This window comes from Colius striatus, chromosome 1, assembly GCF_028858725.1.
Source record: "Colius striatus isolate bColStr4 chromosome 1, bColStr4.1.hap1, whole genome shotgun sequence".
Taxonomy (NCBI): Eukaryota; Metazoa; Chordata; class Aves; order Coliiformes; family Coliidae; genus Colius; species Colius striatus.
The window spans coordinates 132,146,327-132,165,955 of NC_084759.1; the positions used below are offsets into that span (position 1 = coordinate 132,146,327).

At 41.0% G+C, this 19,629-nt stretch overlaps 1 protein-coding gene across 1 annotated transcript; it reads left to right on the forward strand.

Annotated features, from left to right (window-relative positions):
- The first annotated feature begins 11,568 nt into the window (after nt 1–11,568).
- LOC133626721 (C-type lectin domain family 2 member B-like) lies at nt 11,569–18,661 on the forward strand. Its single transcript, XM_062007568.1, has 5 exons — nt 11,569–11,700; nt 12,808–12,891; nt 13,576–13,760; nt 14,962–15,062; nt 17,088–18,661. Exons 1-5 carry the CDS (start codon nt 11,631–11,633, stop codon nt 17,203–17,205), a joined length of 558 nt encoding a protein of 185 aa, XP_061863552.1. The 5' UTR covers nt 11,569–11,630; the 3' UTR covers nt 17,206–18,661.
- Nucleotides 18,662–19,629: the final 968 nt, after the last annotated feature.

The following is a 19,629-nucleotide window of genomic DNA, read 5'->3' on the forward strand; positions in this document are numbered from 1 at the left end:
CTTGTAACAAAATAAATAAATACATTATATATATATAAATAATAATAATAAATATATATATATGTAAAAGGTTATTTCAAGCAGAAGGGTGTGGGCTTTGCATGAACCTTTGAAGGAAATCAGGGCAATACCCTATCCAGAGCAGGAAAGCAGTATAGGTATGTAAGAAGAGAGAATTGTACTCAGAGAGCTTTCAGCATAAAGGTACAAAAGTATATGTTTACATGCACACACCTGACCCCTCTTTTTTTCTCACTTTATTTTTTTGTGTAGCTTTGATTTTTTTCTTTCTGTTCTGTGTGCAGTTCCACTTTCTGCTGCACTTGCTGTTAGTGGCCTACTGCCTCGTTGCTTAGTTACTTCTACACAACAGCTTCTCAGCTTTTTACATTTGAAAAAGATTATTTCAAGAACCTCGCCTTCACTGTTTCCTCTCAAAAATTAAAATCTTATAGTTGTGATTCTTGCCGAGATACTCATAACATTTTTTCCACCAAGTGTATGCTGACTGATACATTCATGTCCAGCCTACAGTATCTGCCCCGACTTCCTGTTTCTTACCATATTTATTTAGTACTTATCACAAAACTCTGTAAAATCTATCTGGTGAAGGTTCATCTCTGCTTCTACCTCTCATTCCCTCGGTACTTCCCTATTGCTTCTTTTCAACACTAGAGCCGTTATGGCTAGGACACTTCACAACAGATGCACAGATGCCAGGATCTGTATGGACTTCACCACCAACAACAAAAACAATGCACAGGGGCTGCTCAATGCTTCTGCAAGCAATCCATCTGTCACTTTAGCAAGATGTAAAAACAAAGCTGGACTTAAAAGTTTAATTCAGAACACCACGATGTAAGTCAGACTCATCTGGTTTCACAGGTCATATTCCTGCACATGCAGCTATACTGCCCAGTAGAGAGGAAGAGTAAACTCAAATACAGCCTCCATGGCTAAATTGCTTTCATGCTGCACGGAATATATTCTCACAGTGCATCCTTTAAATACTCCTGTCTGGTCAGTCCTGGCTTGTGTAGGTCTGGACTGTGCTTCCTTGCACATTGCAGAAAAGTCAGTCTTGAAGTATCCAAGCAGCAGGTCCTTGGCTTCCAGTTTAATCCAGCACCATACACACGACCTGAAAAGAACTGGGTGCATTAGAATGGGATGTAAAATGGTTTTTGCTAATCACCAGGAGCTATAAAGCAAAATACTGTGTCTGGACATCAACTCTTCCCTAAAAATTAGATGCCTGAGTCAACAACATGAAAGAAAGAAAAATATCCACTCAAGAGCTAAAGTCTGAGTACGATTGCCTGTGTATATGTTCAGAAAAAATGAGAGGTCTGCTAACTGGTATATATACACACACCTCAAAGTTCAGAAATACCAAGTAAGCTTCCAAAACAACTGAATATACATAAATGGTGAGAAAAAAAAAATGTCAAATGTTAAAGTAGTTTTCTTTCTGGCTTACTATTAAATCTTTGAATAAATGGAGGGTATACAGGCAAGACATACTAAGCCCTATCTACTGTAATTATCTCACCCCTTTACAGTTTAAAGAAACCTTTTGTAGAATGTAGTTGCCAGGAATCTACTCTGTCTGTCTTTCCTGCCCTCTGTTGAATCTTAACTACTATGTTTCAAACATAAAGAATTTGATAGTGTAAACTGCCGTTACACAAAATTGACAAATGTCTTTTGCCCAAGGACAGGACTTTGAGAGTAGAAAAATCTTCCAGACTCTATCACTGCAGACAAGAAAAGCTAATTTCATTCCAATTACTATTGAAGAGAATTCTTCACTTTAGATCAGAGCTCAGGTCTTCCTAGATTATCTTTTGTGAGCATTACACATTATCAAATAGATTATTCCATGCAGAGAGCATGGGTTCACATTCTCACACACAGATAGACACACCACATCTTTCCCCTAAACCTCCCAAATGCAGAGACCTGGGGTAACACAGAGCCTGACTCACTACCTGGTGGCCAAGTAAGAAAAGTACAGTGAAAAATAAACTCAATTGTGTTTTGACAAATGGGTTTATTACACAGTGCATAAGTGATCTATAAAAAACAACCTCTAAGTCACAAAACCCATTTTTAAATATTTGAAAGAAACACAAGATTGCCAACATAAAAAGAAACAGATTGTTTTCCAGCACTAGAGGAATGAAAACTGCAAAAGGTATTAGTACCCCATTAATGAAAAATGCCATCAAATAAAGAATCAATCCTCTTGCCAAAATCTGACACTGATTTCCTAGTACTGAAAACAATTTACAGGGAAAAAAACATTTCAAGTTCCTCCAAACAGCAATCTCACAAGTACCTTGATCACTGAACCAGCACTATTAAAATCACCCATCCAGCAAACTAGCACTTGGGACGTTCAAAACAGTAGCAACAGGATGGCCGATGTTACACTTTGCAAAGCTGCAGTTGATGCAACATCCAAAAGTCACACCAGAAACGCAATGATGTGTGCATCACTATCTGACACTGCTTTGAATAGGTTCAATGGAAAAGAAAAAGAAAAAACAAAAAATTGAGGACTTTATTTGTTGCTGCAAGAGAAAAATTAAATTAATCAGTAACTGCATCAGTGACAGCATTGAGCAAATTCCAGAGAACCCTGAAAGCCACAGAAATCCTACAAGACTGAGTTCTCTTATGCTGAAGAAATAGATCAGTGCATGTTACAGCTGCTCTGAATTAAGAGCAGACAGTCAAGAGTGACAAGCCACTGTGACTATATTAAAGTACTTATGGATGCATAGCTCTCAATGATGGGCAGGAGCTGTGGAGGTAGCATCACATTGCCCTAAAATTTCTACCAATTTCTAAGCTATGCTAGAGCACTATAGAGGATACATTCTCTAACTCACATCTAAGACTCATACACATCAAAATATACACCTATTAGATGATGAAGCTTTTTATTTTGATTTCCCTGATTAAAATGCAAACCCAGGCAAAAAAATCCCACCAAAAACGAACCAAACAACACAAAAGGAGGTCTCCATATATTCACAACTCAAGAAAATACACAACTAGTAATAGTTTTAAAATACGTTAACATGTTAACAAGCAGCAGTTTGCCCTTTGACGGGCCAGTTCAGAAAAAGATTTTCAGAACCTGGCACAAATCCTTTGCTACAACTGGACAAAATTAAAACAGTGGATGGCCTCTCATTTCTCCAGGTACTTGCTCTTCTGTCTCTCTTCAGAGTAACATTCTGGTCACACAGGAACAACCTGTGGAGGACAGAGGAGTTCTCCTATTTTGCCCTTCAGTTCCGTGAAATCCTGTAATGCACAGAAGAAACTGTTTCTTCCTCTATTTTTTTGCCCAGAATAACAACTATGAATAGTCACTAGGCAGCCTGCAGGCTCTGCAAACAGCTATTCAACAGGCCAAGGAAATGACCCACAGCAACTCAGAGCCTTCTGCATTTTTACTTCACTTAGTTCACCCTTCCCTTGGATCCTTGCAAACCACGAGGCCAGGATTTGCTGTCATTTCTCCAACATAAGATCAAATTTTTGGCTGACCCCTTAGACACCACAGTACCTGCATTTCTGATTGCTCACACTTCACACTTTACTTCCTGTGGCTTCTAAGAGAAGAGCCTCGGTCTAAGGTTTTGGGGATTTTTTTAGGTTATATATGCTTCTCCCCTGCACTCACAGTGTCTGACTGTTGCCATAGTTTCTGCCCTCACTACTCTACCTACATCTCAGAGACAATATTTTTTATCTATCATACAGGATCCTTCCTTATTCCCTATTCATCCACTGTTTACCTTCTATTTCTGATTCCTCTTATCCCGGAGAAGGAGACACTTTTGAACATCTGTCAGGTTTGAGCAGGGAAGCCTGCCTTCCCAATGTTTTCATACAGTATCAGAAAACATTCCTGCAAATTAAAGCAAGATAGGAACAGGTTTATGACACAATACCTAAAGTTTACCATTTTCTTCTGCATTATTTGAAGGACAAACTCTAGGATTTCTGTATTATCTTTGACAAGAGGAGTTTAATACAACATCTGAGTTTTAATTTAAAGAAAAGTGGCTATATTCTTTCATTTGATATCATCAACACCTGTCTTAATGTTTCAAGAGCTGTGCAGGTACAAGTCAGGAGTAATTTCAGGTGTACTGCACACATGCAAACACACCAGCCCTTAGCATTGTACCTCCATGGCATTTACTGCAAGCACAGGAGTGGATTAGAAGCATGAAGCAAATGTCAGAAGATTTTTTTCCGAAGCTCACAGAACAAGCAATGCAGACAAGGAATGGAGTATGATGGTGCACGCTTCAAGCCTATGGGTTAGTTAGAGGGCTATCCTGTATAAAGGAGTAAGAATGCAAAACCTCACTCTAAAGGTCTGTAAAAAAATGATGTGAGATTAATTACTTAAGTAAAAGAAGCACAGATAATCAGTTAAATCTGAGCTAGATTCCTTTCTTTCAGATGCCTGCAACTCAAAGAGAAAGAACAGCAAAAACTGCTGTGTCTGCCATGTTAAGGAACAAGAGCTTTTGCTGCATACTACAAGAAGTGCTTCAGGGCTATGCACACACTAGTTTACAGAAAAACATGGACATGGTGGGTAATATTCATATTGCCCAGGTTTAGACAGAAAACTTGTGTAACTAATTTCAGTTGTTTACTGTATTTTCATCCTCTCCATCAGCCCTATAACAAACCTACTGAAACCAGTTTCTACACTTCAGCCTCCTCTGGGATTTCAGCTATATACGATGTTTGTAAGTCTGCGAGTCCTCATGACCAGACCACAAGCATGGACTGAAAAAGCTGTATATTCTATATTTTAAATTGCTCCTCAGATAAATACATATCATAGCAAAACATACCGACTATTAGGGAAAAGGTGAACCAAGCCCAGCAACTTTTTCATGGTGGAAGAGAGAGAATTACATGCAGGTAACTAGAAAGGGGGAGAGACCATTTTGGTCACAGTGATTTGGTGCTTTGACTCACACATATTACAAAACCATACCTTGCAGCTTTAGGTAGTGCTCCTTATAAAAGCTTGAACAGTTCTCATCTTCCTCAGCTCCATGGTCCTTCTCCTGTGTCATAAGCACTACTTATTTTCCAGTCTGATTCCAATCAGGGAACCAAAACAACTGGAAAAGGGCAACAGTTATTTTTCCAGCTACCTGGAACTTGTGGCAGTTCCACAGTTGTTTGTTACAGGAAATACATCAGAATTTCAATCCTCATTAAGAAACACTATATCAGAATGCCTCAGAATATAGAAATGACCCACAAAATTGCAGCAGCATAATTCAGGGTTTGCCAAGGTAAAAGGCACAGGCACCGCATTTAAAAATGCATTATAAACAGTGCAGTATTGGCTTTACTGTCAACAGTGACAGTCTTTGCACCTTTAGAATCATGGAATCATAGAATGGTAGGGGTTGGAAGGGACCTTTAGAGATCATCTAGTCCAATCCCTCTGCAGAAGCAGGTTCACCTAGATCAGGTCGCATAGGAACATGTCCAGATGGGTCTTGAAGACCTCCAAGGAAGGAGACTGCACAACCTCTCTGGGCAGCCTGTGTCAAGTGCTCCATCATCCTCACAGTAAAATATTTTTTTCTTATATTTAAATGGAACTTTTTGTGTTCCAGCTTCTTTCATTACTCCTTGTCCTATCACTAGATACAACAGAAAAAAAGCCCACCACTTAGATATTTGTAAATGTTAATAAGATCTCCTCTCAGTCTCCTCTCTTCTAGACTAAACAGTCCCAGTTCCCACAGCCTTTCCTCATATGAAAGATATTCCAGTCCCCTCATCATCTTGATGGCCCTGCACTGGACTGTCTCCAGAAGTTCTCTGTCCCTCTTGAGCTGAGGAGCCCAGAACTGGACACAGGACTCCAGATGAGGTCTCACCAGGGCAGAGCAGAGGGGGAGAAGAACCTCCCTTGACCTGCTGGCCACACTCTTCTTCTTTGTGTATTTAGTTATGCATGCTTCTTTATGCATGGTTCTGCTCATTTGGGATGGGAAGGGTCAGCAAATTCCTTCATGCTGGCACTCAAATGCTTCATGTAGCAGCTAGCAGGGCAAGCCCCACGTCTCTACATCTTCTGGAAGAGCTTTCTGCTGCATCAAGGAGGCTTTTAAAACTGATAACATCCAGTTTGGTGCAGAATGCTGCACTGGAATGGTTAAGGTGTTAGCAAAGAGGAAAATTCTCAAAGCTACACAGGTCTTCGAAAAAGCAGCCAGCACAGAGTGAAAAAAAGTAAAACTTATGGGTTGACATAAGAACAGTTCACTAACCAAAATGAAATAAAATATAATAATAACAATAATGATGTTAATAACAATAATGTAATAATGTAATAACAATAATGGTGTTAATTGTAATGAAAAGGAATACAACAACAACAAAAAGAGATAAAAGAAACCCAAGAAAATAAACAAGTGATGCACAAGGCAAATACTCCCCTGCTGACAGAAGCCCCACACCACCAATTCCCCCCAGTTTATATACTAGGTATGATATTCTATAGTATGAGATGTCCCTTTGGTGTGTTGTGGTCAGCTGTCCTGGCTATGCTCCCTCTCAGCTCCTTGTGCATCACCAGCCCACTTGCTGGCAGGGCAGGGGGACAAGCAGAAAAGTCCTTGATGCTGAGCATGCACCGCTTGGCAATAACCAAATCCCTGTGTTGTCAATGCTGTTTTTAGCACAAATACAAAATATAGCCCTGTACCAGCTACTAGGAAAAAAATTAACTCTATCCCAGCTGAAATCAGGACAAATGCTCTCCTACATCAATGATGTATTGTTATAGCACATGCTTGCATACCATGAGATGGTCTGATCTCTCTGCAGATCCACTACCCCATACTCTTACTGCACTTATATAACATCCTTCCCTTGCTTTGGTCCACCAGGAAAGACAATACTTCTTGCTACAGTACCTTCAGCCCTACAGCAGGCAATGCTGGGAAGAAAAACCATTAAACCGATACAGATTAGGAAAGTTTTTTGAGCAGTCTGAATGTTATTCACATCTTTGATGGAAGGTGGCTGCACTCATGAGACAACTGCAAAGGATGCTGAACAGGAAACTGAGTCAAATAGCTCTGTCAAACCCATGTCTGGATGACTCATCATTTCAAAAATCACAGGTAATCTTCTCTTTGGTCGAGAACGGACCTATCAGTAGAAGCAATGGAGGCCTCTGGCTGATGATGCATTTCATGGTCTCATTTCAGTTCTGGCCTCTAAGAGCTTCCTGGTACAGACGCGTAGCCTACAGACATTTTGAGGACAAGCTTTGATGCCTGCCACCCACAGAGGGGACACGATGATATCAAATTCAACTGGCAAAATCTACAATTGACTTTTTTTGAAATGTTTCTCATTTGTGGCAGCAAAGGCTTCAAATGGTGAGTGACTTTTCAAAGTCTTAAACATGATATTTGTTCTATGGTGAACCACATATTACCTAAAAAGAAATGCTTCACTTTTCTGGAAGATAACATTTACAGGAAGTACAGCTACGAATTGTTATTGATGACCAGATCATCAGTTTCTGTAGATAAAGCCAGTCCTCTGAGGTTTCCACCCTAATCTCCCTTTCATGCTTATTTTTATACTTTTATCTGTTTTATTCAGCTTACTAGAGTAAATTGTTTTCATGTCATTATAACACTGCTCTCTCTTCCATTCTCCAACCCTCCCTGATTATTTCTTTCTCTCCTGGTCATTTTCAGTGTTAAGACTGTCAGTCCTTGAAGATGAGTCTTCTACTACATAATAGCAAGACACAAGTGATATGAACACTAGCTTCACCAAAAATACAAATGGCTGATAATGTAGCTGAATTCCTTTCTCTTGTGGCTCCTGTTCAAAAATATTACAAAATAATGTTTTGCAAAACTTCTGCAGCAGAATGACTGAGCTTTTTTGATGTAAAAGAGCTAGTTGTCTAATATATGCAGCACTTTCAACCCAGCACTTCATAAAATACTTCTCATATACTAACATATCTTCTCCCGTAAATACAATCTACTAATACCTCTGTTAAGTACCTTCTAAAAGAGACTAACTTTTTAATGTTCAAAACTACTAAGCACATGTGATGTCCCAATAAGCCACCCAATGTTACTTCTGCTACATTCATCATCTTTTTCTTTCATTTTATTGTCTAATATATTTTTACTTATATGACTAGTTTCATGTTAAACCACAGAAATGTTTGCAACTTAAAGGTAAGCAAGGGCTTTTGTCTTTGCAGTCGTAATGATTTCACTTTGGGAATGACAGGAACCTCTCGATATCATCCTGAAAACTTACCATCTCAAAAAGTAACAGGCACCAGAATAGTAAAATAACTCTTAAGAAAGAAATGTATTTTTGTTCCACTGAACACAAGACTAATGAGAAACAAACTTAAGGAATACTAAGCCAAAAGCAAATCTTTCAGTACCTTCCTCCTTCTTACCTGCTGGCAGGATTCCTACGGTACAGAGGCATATGGAGACCAGGAGGCTTTGGGGGAGTAATATAGAAACATTACAAACAATCCACAAGTCCTGCTGCATGAGAAGTACTTATCAATGGATCAGTGAGGTCTTACTAGCTTAAAAAAAAATGTAAAAAGAACACAACATTAATTCAGCTCTTTTTCTAAGAAATGGATTGGCCCAGTTCAGTGGGACCTTAAGAAACTAAGGATTGTATGATATATGTAGACTTTACAAGAGTTTCCAAAGCAACTCAAAATATCAGAAGTCAATGTCTTGTTTAGGGTACAAATACCTCAAGGACTGAATAAAGATTTCTGTCTCACTAACAGTTCTTCCCTTGGCTTGGGAGCGAGGTAGACATGAACTGACCAAGTCACCAAGAGAGGGTAAATTAGTCTACCCTAGTCTGTGCAGTCACAGCAAGATTGCTACTAGTGTGAGAGCTGTTTTGTGGCAGTAGGATACTGTGACCACAGTGCAGACACTTGCTACAGGTACATTCTGCCTCTAAATTTGTGACATGCAGTCATTTCTCCTTGCATAACTTCGATTCAATTCTTCAGAAAAGTGAGAGGTAGAATGTAAAAAAAGGTAATCAAAGACTATTTGTCATAGCATCAAGCAGGAGGTGGTGTCACAGAATCCAACTGTAATTTTTTGAGTCAGTCTTGTGAGGCTCCTCATATTGCAGGGGCCAATTACTTTTCAGATAAAACAATTTCTTGTACAACATGCCATGCTTTTTACTAAGAATGTTGGCATTTCTCCCTACATCCTGGCAATATTTTTAAGTCATTTTCCAGTGAGTCAATTTGGAGGGTATTTTTGCTTTTAAGAAATTCCTGTCTTCTTTTTCAATTTTCATTTTATAAAGTGTGGGAACATTCCATGAAACCGAATATGCATGCTTAAAAAATAAATATATTACACTCCTCCTTTTCTGAACAGCATCCCACCTGCCTCCAGTAATGTCTGTAGGAGTTACCTGTACAGAGGAATTTTCAGGCTCACCTTCACCAAGGCCCATTTACATACAGCTGGTAAGGCAAAAGAAAGAAGAGCCAGGAGCTGAGCATGAGTCTGACAAGAGGCTTTCTTACACTCAGTTTGCATACTGCATTCTGCTCATGTATGAGGACCAACTCGCTGCTTCCAAGATCAGTCTGTACACTCTGTGCAAATGCTCAATTAGTCTACTGATAGCTCAGCAGCAGCTCTCCCTCACCAATGCATTAAGCTGAGGCGGTGGGGAACGACCAAATTACACCTCCTTCTTAACAGCTGTGGGCTGCTTACTCTTAGCCAAACTGACCAGGGAAACTAAAGGTCGAGTGTTGTGGGGTTAATAACTATAGTAGTTTTGGAGCATCAGATGACTCACAACTGAGTAAGTTGCAGGTTCTCAGGGTTTTTTTTTTTTTTTTCAGCCTGGAGAGCTGCCTGCAACTGTCAAAAATACCTTCTCTATCAGTGGGTGAGTAAGGGTGACGAGTACCCGCGAATGCTCTGTGGTTATAAGCCACAACAAGTTGTTTTCAACCTCAATAACAGGCAGGAATGAATGACAAGAGAGTGAGCCATTTCTCTGAGTGAATTAATGCTGAGTAACCCGTTCTTAGAATAATAGCTGTGCATATACTCTTAACTCATTATCTCCATGTATGCAAAATCTACTCTATATGAAACAGGTACTGAAGTTCCCTGCTGCCCTAATTCCACACCTCACACTCCTTCACTACCCCTCTGGATTCAGCTTGAACTGCTTGAAGTACCTACAGCTTGTGCTTTCTGGACATTGTCTCTTCCCTCTCCCATTCTCCCTCTCTAGGAATCTTCAGTTCCCTAACTTCCTTGAAGTCACTGTGCTTTAAGCCTTGTTTGCACCTATCTTTTGGATTCTTCTTCATCCTTTTGCCTTTCTCTTTCTTCTCAAGTGTCATCCCAGGCATGCTGGCCTGCCCATCTCTCCCAGTCCATTGCTTAAATGGTCATCTGCTGCAGACAAACGCTAAAATCAAATGCAAGCTGATTTACATTTATGGAAGTGTAAGTTATATGGCTCTTTATTTCGTGTAAATATAAACACCTGAAAACAATTTTCAGCAGTGGAGGTTGCAGTGAAAGCATAAAGTGTAATCCTCCATCCTCATGGTTTTTCTGTTTAAGGTTTTCTCACTCAGGTACAGACGGATGCTTGTTTTGGATAAACCGCCACCGAATTCCTTGTCAGCCTTGCACATAGCCCACAAGTTGACTTGAAGAGAGACGTGTTCCTCTGGCTAATTCAACATGCAACAGAGCCAATATCTGTTGTAAGTAAACCAATTCTTGTACATAACACACCAGATGAAATGTCTGTCCTGTGTGCCAACTCTCGAGATATGTAGGGCCCTGTCTACAGCTTCTGCCTACACTTTCATCACCACTGCAGGCAAGTCAGAATCATTAGGCTTCATGCTCTCCTGGGTGAGGCAAATTGCTGGCCAGGTTTTCAAAAGCAACGAAGTTTTAAGCAGCCATCCTTTAAATGCAACAGCAGCAAGAACCTCAGAATCATAGGATCATTACGGTTAGAAAAGACCTTTAAGATCATTGAGTCCAACCACTAACCTCACACTGCTGGGCCCATCACTACACTAACTCATGTCCCTCAGCATCACATCTATGTGTCTTTTAAATATCTACAGGAATGGTGACTCCATCACCTTCCTGGACAGCCCGTTCCAATGTTTAATAACCCTCTCAGTGAAAAAGTTCTTCCTAAAGCTCTTCCTTCTGCCTTTAGGTTAGTTCCCTCCAAGTCCCGAAATCTGTTGATGTCAGAAAAGTGCAACAAGATCTGGTGGGAGCCAAGTTCTTCTTAAACCATTTCCCATTCCCATTTTCTGTCACCGGACTGTGGCACTGAGCCGAGACACGGCGACTACAGAACCGTGCATCGGCACGCTCCCCAAGCCCGCCCGCCTCCGAGGCTCCGGGAAGCTGCTCCCGGCCGCCCCCCTCGCCGTCCCCCATCACCGGGGCCGGCCGATCCGACAGTTCCGGCCCCGTGATCTCGGTCCCCACCGGCCGGGCAGCCGCTGCGCACTCATGGGGCCCCGGGGGGGCGGCGGCGAACAGCGGAGCGGCTCCCCGGATCGGGGTGCAGGCTTCCAGACAGGTGAAGGGGCAGAGGGCGAGGGGCCGGGGGTGACGTAGCAGGGGCTGCCGCGGCTGCAGCCGGGCGGGGAGCCGAGATACTCCGCCGTGGAGAGGGGCAGAGGGCGGGCCTAAGGGCCTCGCAACCGCTGGCCCCGGATCATGGACACCGCCCGCTCCGTCCGGCCTGGCAGCAGGGCTGAGGGGCTGGGCGCGGCGGGTGCTCTGCAGCTGCCGTGCGGCGTTCCGGGAGCCGCAGGCCGATGGAAAAACCCCTGTCCGGCGCACGTCGGGACGGTGCGGTGCGCTGGGGCTGGCGGGGAGGCGGACAGCGCCTGGCTCCCGGCTGCGAGACCCACCCGAGAAATGCCAGGAGTTGTCCTGTGGGCTGCGGCATGTGTGGGGCCGTCTGGGCATCAGCCCCGTGCCAGCACTCCGTGGGGCTTGCTCGCCTAGTGCATTGAGGCTGGATAACCCCAGCTGTGGCTCTTCACAGAGATGGGAGGTTGCCAGGGCAGACCTCTATGATGGCAGCAGAGTGACTGCTGGTGAGAGGGGACCTTCCCTTCGCTGCCTTTCAGGAGCTCGTCCCCTGGCACCGACTGCGAAATAGGACACAAGACACGGCGGTGGCGAGTTGGTGTGTCCTTCCCACCTCCTCACCCAGCTCACTGCTGGCTCCTGGAAGGGAGATAGGAGGAAAAGAAGACTCTGAAAAACTGTTGCTAGGAGATAGGGCTCGATGCCTCTCACAAGAAGTTTTGGGTTCTGGAGCTGATGACTTGTCTTCTTTCTCTTATCCATGCTGTGTTTGGCATCAGAAAACTTACTGTCTTCACTTTCATTTGTTCCATGCTCGGTTCATTCTTTTTCAATCGCTTTGGAGTGTTGGGAAGTACCTCACTATTAGGTCAAGTTCTGGGTGATGTAATTAAAATTCAAGTTATTCAGAGTTCTTGTTAGCTAAGTAGCTTCATGATGAGAAGCTAAATGTCAAGCACTTCCTAGTCCTCAGCTCTGTTCCCAGCCCACTCTCCATGGGACTTTTTTTTTTGGAACAGCTTCGTGGGCTGTCAGCTCTGTATTGTGTTGCAATTGTTTTTTTAAATCCTTGACATTTTGTTTTCAGGTCTGTTCTCAAATATCTGGTTATGGCGAGGTGTCGCTGGAGTCCTTACTGCTGTTGTCATTTTGATTTTGTGTATTCAGTTTGGTAAGTGTGGAAACTGTATAAAAATAAAATATAATTAGCCTTAGAAATTATTGTAGTTTTAGATTGGCAGAGTCCCTCAAAACCTCAAAAGGTTTATTCAAGACTTACTTTATCTCAAAGTTAAATAGATGTCTCATGACATACTGTTTAAAATAATGGTCAAGTGCTGAAGAAATGACTCCACTAGTTGCAGTAGCATTAGGCAGTACTCAGTTTAGTCTTAATGTATTTCTGGTATTCAGGTTTATAACCTCACTGTCCAAGTTCAAGAAAATAAATAACAAATGGAAGATTGTTCTTTGCAAATGATCTGTAATCCTTTGAAAAGTGCACTATTGTAAACTATTAATTCAGTTGCAAGGAAGCAACACATGCAAAAACTATTGTTGTCAGAAATATTTTAGTTGTAGAGGAGTCCTTGGAGGATACATCTTTGTTACCTTCTCAGCTGTTTTCACCAACCTTCTCCTGTTCATCACTTTAAAAGTGTGTCAGCAACCATAACGGTACAAGAGCCACAGTATATAATTAGCTTACAATAAATATTTCTGCTGGGCAAAAGTCACAACGCTGTGGTCAGACTTCAGTGTTGTTAGATGATGTAGTCAGGAAGCAAGCTAAAAAGCTTTATAAGCCTTTTTTTGGTTCGAAGAAATAGGTAGATTGGGTTTTATCTTTTTGCAGTAAACCATTCTTCAGCCAAAGATTTTCCTGTCTGTCCTTTTCTGGAACTCTGCCCGTCAGGATGGCTGTATTTCCAGGGGAAGTGCTACTACCTCTCAGAGAGTGAAGCTAACTGGAACTCCAGTCAGAGCCTCTGCTCTTTGCACAATGCTTCCCTCCTGATAATTGAAAATCAGCAGGAATTGGTAAGGGAACAAAAGGGGGTCCTGGTTTTACCCCATCTCACTGTTGGGGAACTGCACAATGAACCGGTGTGTTCTTCCTACTTCTTAAGCTGAACGATTTGAAAGCTGATGCAAAGACCATGACAAGTCACAGTTTGCAGAAAGCTGCATGCCTCTTCTTGCAAACAGCAAACATCAGTTTTAGCAGCTGATGTTTCAGAAAATGCTCAAGGCTTATCTGAATTAAACTCACAGCTCTAAATACTCCTGTAGAAGGCAACTATCAGGATAAATGCTATTACATCTCATTCATCTCTAATTAGACAACTATTCCCTTTTAGCAAGAGGTTAATGGCAACCAAGTTGGAAGTTATGTTAGTCTTGACCTTTGGAGTTAGGAGACAGTTACCCTAAACACAGCTTGGAGCATCTTTTTCTGTATTGTACTACAATATTGGAAAAGATTCTACGTAGCACAAAAACATAGGAGAATATTCCTGTGTGACCTACTCTAGCTGGCCTGCTCTGGCAGGGGGGTTGGACTACATGATATTTTGAGCTCTCTTCCAACCCTTGAGATTCTGTGATTCTTTATCTGTTACAGACCTTGATAGCAGACTTTGATATTTTAAAACAGTATCTTTCTAGGTCAACTCATGTGTTCTACACCAGTATAATGGGCATACTGAGTGCAGATGTCAATTCTTTTGCACACACTTGGGCAAGGATCTTCCTTAACCAAAATGTTCTCCACAAATCCTTGCTAGCTGATAATAAGAATTCAGGATGATGAAGACATATCAGCAGTGGAGAAATGCATTAGCTGCTAAGGTGTTCCTAATTCTTTGAAGACTTTCTTGTCATTGTGGATAGACAATGAAATGGTGCATTTGCAGTTCCATAGCAGTTCTTAATATTCAGTAGCATGTTTGCATTCTCAAAGTTGGCATTTCTATCACTACAATATTTGAGTGCTGCCAGGATCCCATCTCAAAATTAATCCATTTGATTTCTGATCAAATTGTAAGTTCACTTTCAGTTAAGTGCATCGCACAAGGTCCAGACACAGCAGTAGTCTGTAGGTTTAATTTCTAATACCTTTCCTTGTGGGAGAAGGGCAACATCATTGTTTTAATTTCTAGCCTTGTATCAAAGACTTTGTATTTTGATAACAGCACTGAACTTACAAAACTTATTTTCTCATATGACTTCATTCCTGCAGAGTTTTATGGTGAAGATAGCAAAGCAAGACCCATGGATTGGACTCTATAAAAGAAATGAAGAGTTCTTTTGGGTAAATGGAAAAGCATTAGACAATGAACTGTAAGTTGGTATTAAGGCATTTTGCTGGTTATATTCAAATATAGGGGAGTAAGAAAGGATGACTAATACAGCTATAGACAGTGACTTGAAAAAAAATCTAATGTTGAAGGAATGACTGTGGAGAGAGCATGAAATACAATAGAGATTTCACATAACAATGTTTAAAACTGTGACAAATGACAGTTAGAAGACAAGTTCGTAATTCCAGATTCAGAAGCAACATGAGATGGGAGCTCATGGTAAGAGACAGCATAGCAAAGTGAAAGTTAAAGCAAAAGACCACTATGATACCAAAGCAACAGGAGGAGGAATGAAAGATAACACTAACACAAAGCCTCTTTATAGAATCTGATCTCTTTAATATTTACAAATATCCAAATGGTGGATGCCAGGAGGTTGGGGCATCACTTTTTTTTATTGTATCTAGTGACAGGGCAAGGGGTAATGGGATGAAGCTGGAACACAAAAAGTTCCATTTAAACATAAGGAAAAACTATTATACTGTTAGGGTGAGGGAGCCCTGGCACAGGCTGCCCAGGGAGGATGCGGAGTCTCCTTCACTGGAGATCTTCAAAATCCACCTGGACAAGTTCCTGTGTGACCTGATCTAGATAGACCAGCTTTGTCAGGGTGGTTGTACTAGATCACCTCTAAAGGTCCCTTCCAGCCCCTACCATTCTATGATTCTATGATTCTATGAATATATTTTGCAGAAGGGCAAACCTGGAAGAGGTTTATTGCAAAGACATTGAGCGCCTTCTAAGAGATGTTTTCATACTTCTTATAGAATATGCCGACAAAAAAAGACCACTGGAGGGAAAAGTGAAATTGTGAATATATGTTGCGTGAACTGCTCCATGATGGTGGCCCTGTGTTCTGTCCCACTGGTGTTAGGTGTGGAGCGGTTTGTTCCTCCCAGCAATGGCTGTCCCAGCTTCTCGGACACTGCTACTTCTTGTCCTGGGACATCTGCTGGCAGGAGTTGGTAGAATTACCAGTGATAGCAATACGCATTGAGATCTTACAAGTCTGAAATGAAATTACAAAGTGGAAAATTTTAAAACTCTTGTTTGTGACATGACTAGTGGTATGTGGCTGTATTCAATTCATCCCCAAGACTTGAGGATTTAATCCAGATAAAGACCTTAACTCATTTAATGTGAAATATGAGCAACACAGAGGCATCTCAAGTTGAAAATTGATGCCCTTCTCACTCTTGCTTATCCTCTGCCTTCAATACAGTCATCCACTGGTGCTTTCATTTTCAGTGCAGTTCTTCACATTCTTATACTTCTGCCTTTATGCTTGTCTCAGGCTGCCCCTCACAGCTGTAGATGAGCAAACATTGTGATGTCTAAGCTCAGTTGCTGTTAGGATCCTGTTAACACAGCTGGAGATTCATCCCTTGGTGTTTTCTGAGACTGTACTAGCCTGGTTGACATATTCACAGAACAATGTAACACCTTGTTTGAAAACAGAGCTGGTGAAGGAGACTCTTCCATCTTACATAGGGACACCTACGGTGTGGAAACTTGAGGTTCGCTTCCTGTTTTCCGCCACCCCCTTAACCACAGCACTGTGTTCAGTTCTGAGGAAGAGGGAAATGAGAAAGGCATTTGTTTCACAGCTTCTGCTGGAACATTTTAGCTGTGTAGAAGGATGTAGAAGTCAAAGGAAGAGTCAATCTTGATAGCATAGCATCCCTGAGAAGGACAAGCCTCAATTGCAGTCTCCGCTTTAAGGATATACTTCACATTAAGCAACTACTAGACAAGCTGTAAGAGTACTGCAAGTCCTAGATTTCATAACTGGGGGGGGGGGGGGGGGGAGTAGGTTCCATTAAGAAAAAGACAATCTTTGTGATGTTCTCTTGAAAGCACAAGCTAGCATCCTCCTGTGATGCCTTGCCTGTGGTAAATCAGGCTTGGTACAAAGAGAACATGTGATCTATATAGTTCCTTTTGCTCTATTGCATTATTTGAATCTGAGTGTCAAAGTAATCATGTCTTTCATTCTTCCTTACAGGATTGAAGTAAAAGACTTTGGAGACTGTGCTTATCTTGAGTCAGAAGGAGTCTCAGCCTCGGGATGTTATTTAACTAGGAAGTGGGTCTGTAGCTTGAACATTAGCTTAGCACGGTAAAGGTGGACAAAGCCTCCACCCCTGACACTTCAGTGTACTGATGTGATGACTACACAGGCCTTGTCTATACTCTAGAACCTGGGAATGAGTCTCATCTCTAGCCTGGAGGTGAATGACTTTTCTGGTATCCAGAATTCTCTACCAATGGAGGAAACCTCTGTTTCTTAAAGTTACTATGTAAAAGGCTTGCTTCAGCATCTGGATAAGTAATTTTCTTTCCCCATTTATAGCTAATGCTCAGCCTGTAGTTTCTTTTTGTCATGTCATCAGTATTTATTCCGTTAACTCTTCTCTTGTAAGATCCTAAGCAGCTACTCTTTCTTTTCCTTTTGAGTGTGCAGTTGGAGGTAATTGTTTCTGCTTTTCCTTTAGCCAAGCTCTCTGTGCAGGGATGGGTTATGAAGTGGGGCTGCCTGAAGGTCTGACAATACCTCATGGATACAGGGTGATGCAAAAATGAGCACTGCTGTTTTAGACAGGATGGTTGCAGATTTTGCTCTCCCGGTTTGATGGGATGCATCCTGTGTGACTCAGAATTGTATTCAGCATTTTGTTAATGTTAGTTTACATTAATCTTGTTAAATTGACAGTATTATCATTGGGATTTACGTAGCTGCACAGTACCCGAAATTCTTCTCACATCACTTAGCAAAAAAGCAGCTAGAATAGATCTTACCTGAGCATCTGCACTGGTGAGGAAAAAGAACTGAACTGAAAAAAAAATAGTGAAGCTGCAGGCAGTAATGTTGAAAAAATTGATTTTCTTGTGATCTGGGCGCTATAGAGAGGACTGTGGACTCTACAGGACTTCTGGAAGGAGCAAGTGGAGACATTTTTGAAGTAGACACTAGAGTGCACTGTAGCTTCAGGGAATCACAGAATCTTAAGGGTTGGAAGGGACCTCGAAAGATCATCTAGTCCAACCCCTCTGCCAGAGCAGAGTCTTATTTACTTATATATGTTAATATAATTGTGTCTCCTCGTTTCTTAAGAATGTAAAATTTCACCGTGTTTGGCAAGTTATTTGGAGAGTTGTGTGTTTGTTGAGGTTTTTGTCCGGATTCTAATTATTTTTGCCCTCCCTGTGTTTTTATGCAAATTTAAGTGGTGTCTAGTTTTGGTCAGCACCTTGTTTTCTTCATTATTTTCTGTGGCAATAGGACTTTACTGTAACCAGACCATGCACTATGGATACTGTTAACAACTTGAGACTTTGAGCTGTTTATTTATGTATGATCAATAATTGTTCCAAACTACACTCTTTTTTTAATTGCTTGTATTCTTTATAGGCACAGTAATAGGACTCTATAGTAAGGATAACCTGATAATCTAGGTGTTAATTTATGTGTAACTAGTTGATGGAGGAGAGGTGTTTGGCAAGGTTTTGAAGGATATGATATGTGCAATATATATTGAAAATATTAAAAAATAATAAATATAGAGCCTATGAATTACAGTCATTTGTGTCTTAATGTTGTGCCATTAGAAGTATTTTGCAGCTCAGGCACCATTTAGGGGAAAAAAATTCATGAGACTGAAACAAAGTAAAATTTCCTGGTACATTTCACAAATGGGATAGATATTGTAAGGGATAAGGAGTATCCACACACAATATTGTATCTTAGCCTTTCTTAATGAGCTGATTTTCCTGAATATTTCCTTTAACTACAAAATAACATCACTTTTAAGTTGGTGAGTTTTTTTCCCATCAATGTCATCAAGGATAGAGTCCAAAAATGGGAAATTTTTATTCTTTAAGGAGATTTTTGCGAAGCTGAGCGTAGTAGGTTATAATGAAAGCTCTTTTGTAATCTGACTCTTAAGGATTGCAATTGACATATTCTTTAGTATCCAAAGTCTGTCATGCTAAGAAATAATGGGTCAAGCTGTGAACTCACTTTACATGGAGTGGAGTTTGATGAAATATTCCACTTTAATGGCCATTTCTTCTATTTGACTTTTTAAGTCAGTGAAATTGTTGAGTTTGATGGCTGCTTTAAATGTAGGTAGAAGCTTCAGCAAGGCCATGCAACAACATGTTTTATTACATTAGTAATAGTACGAATGCTCAAATACTAGATGTATCATTAATGTTGTTAAAAATTAAACACCACAACCAATTTGAGAAAAGCCAGTTGAGCAATTAAAGTTTTTCTTCATGACTCAGGAAACATCTGCCATTAAAAAAGCAATTCAGCCGTCATCTCCAAGGCATGGAGAAGGATGTGCTTTAAGTACACTACAGTTACATTTTCTCAATTGGGAATATATCTCCATATATATGCGTACAGTATATATTATAGATCCATATAGGTAGATAGCTCTTAATCATTTTAGTCTCTTTCCTTGCCTTTGCTTCTCTATAAAGAGTAAACAAACCAATCCTCTTCTGCACACATATACTGTGCTGAGTTTGGGGGATTT

Bases quoted from the DNA above. Each gene is read 5' to 3' on its own strand.
- LOC133626721 (XM_062007568.1), top strand. From the start codon at position 11,631: ATGGGGCCCCGGGGGGGCGGCGGCGAACAGCGGAGCGGCTCCCCGGAT. The intron at 12,892-13,575 runs GTAAGTGTGGAA...ATCTTTTTGCAG, and splicing joins GATTTTGTGTATTCAGTTTG to TAAACCATTCTTCAGCCAAA. The intron at 15,063-17,087 runs GTAAGTTGGTAT...TCTTCCTTACAG, and splicing joins AAAGCATTAGACAATGAACT to GATTGAAGTAAAAGACTTTG.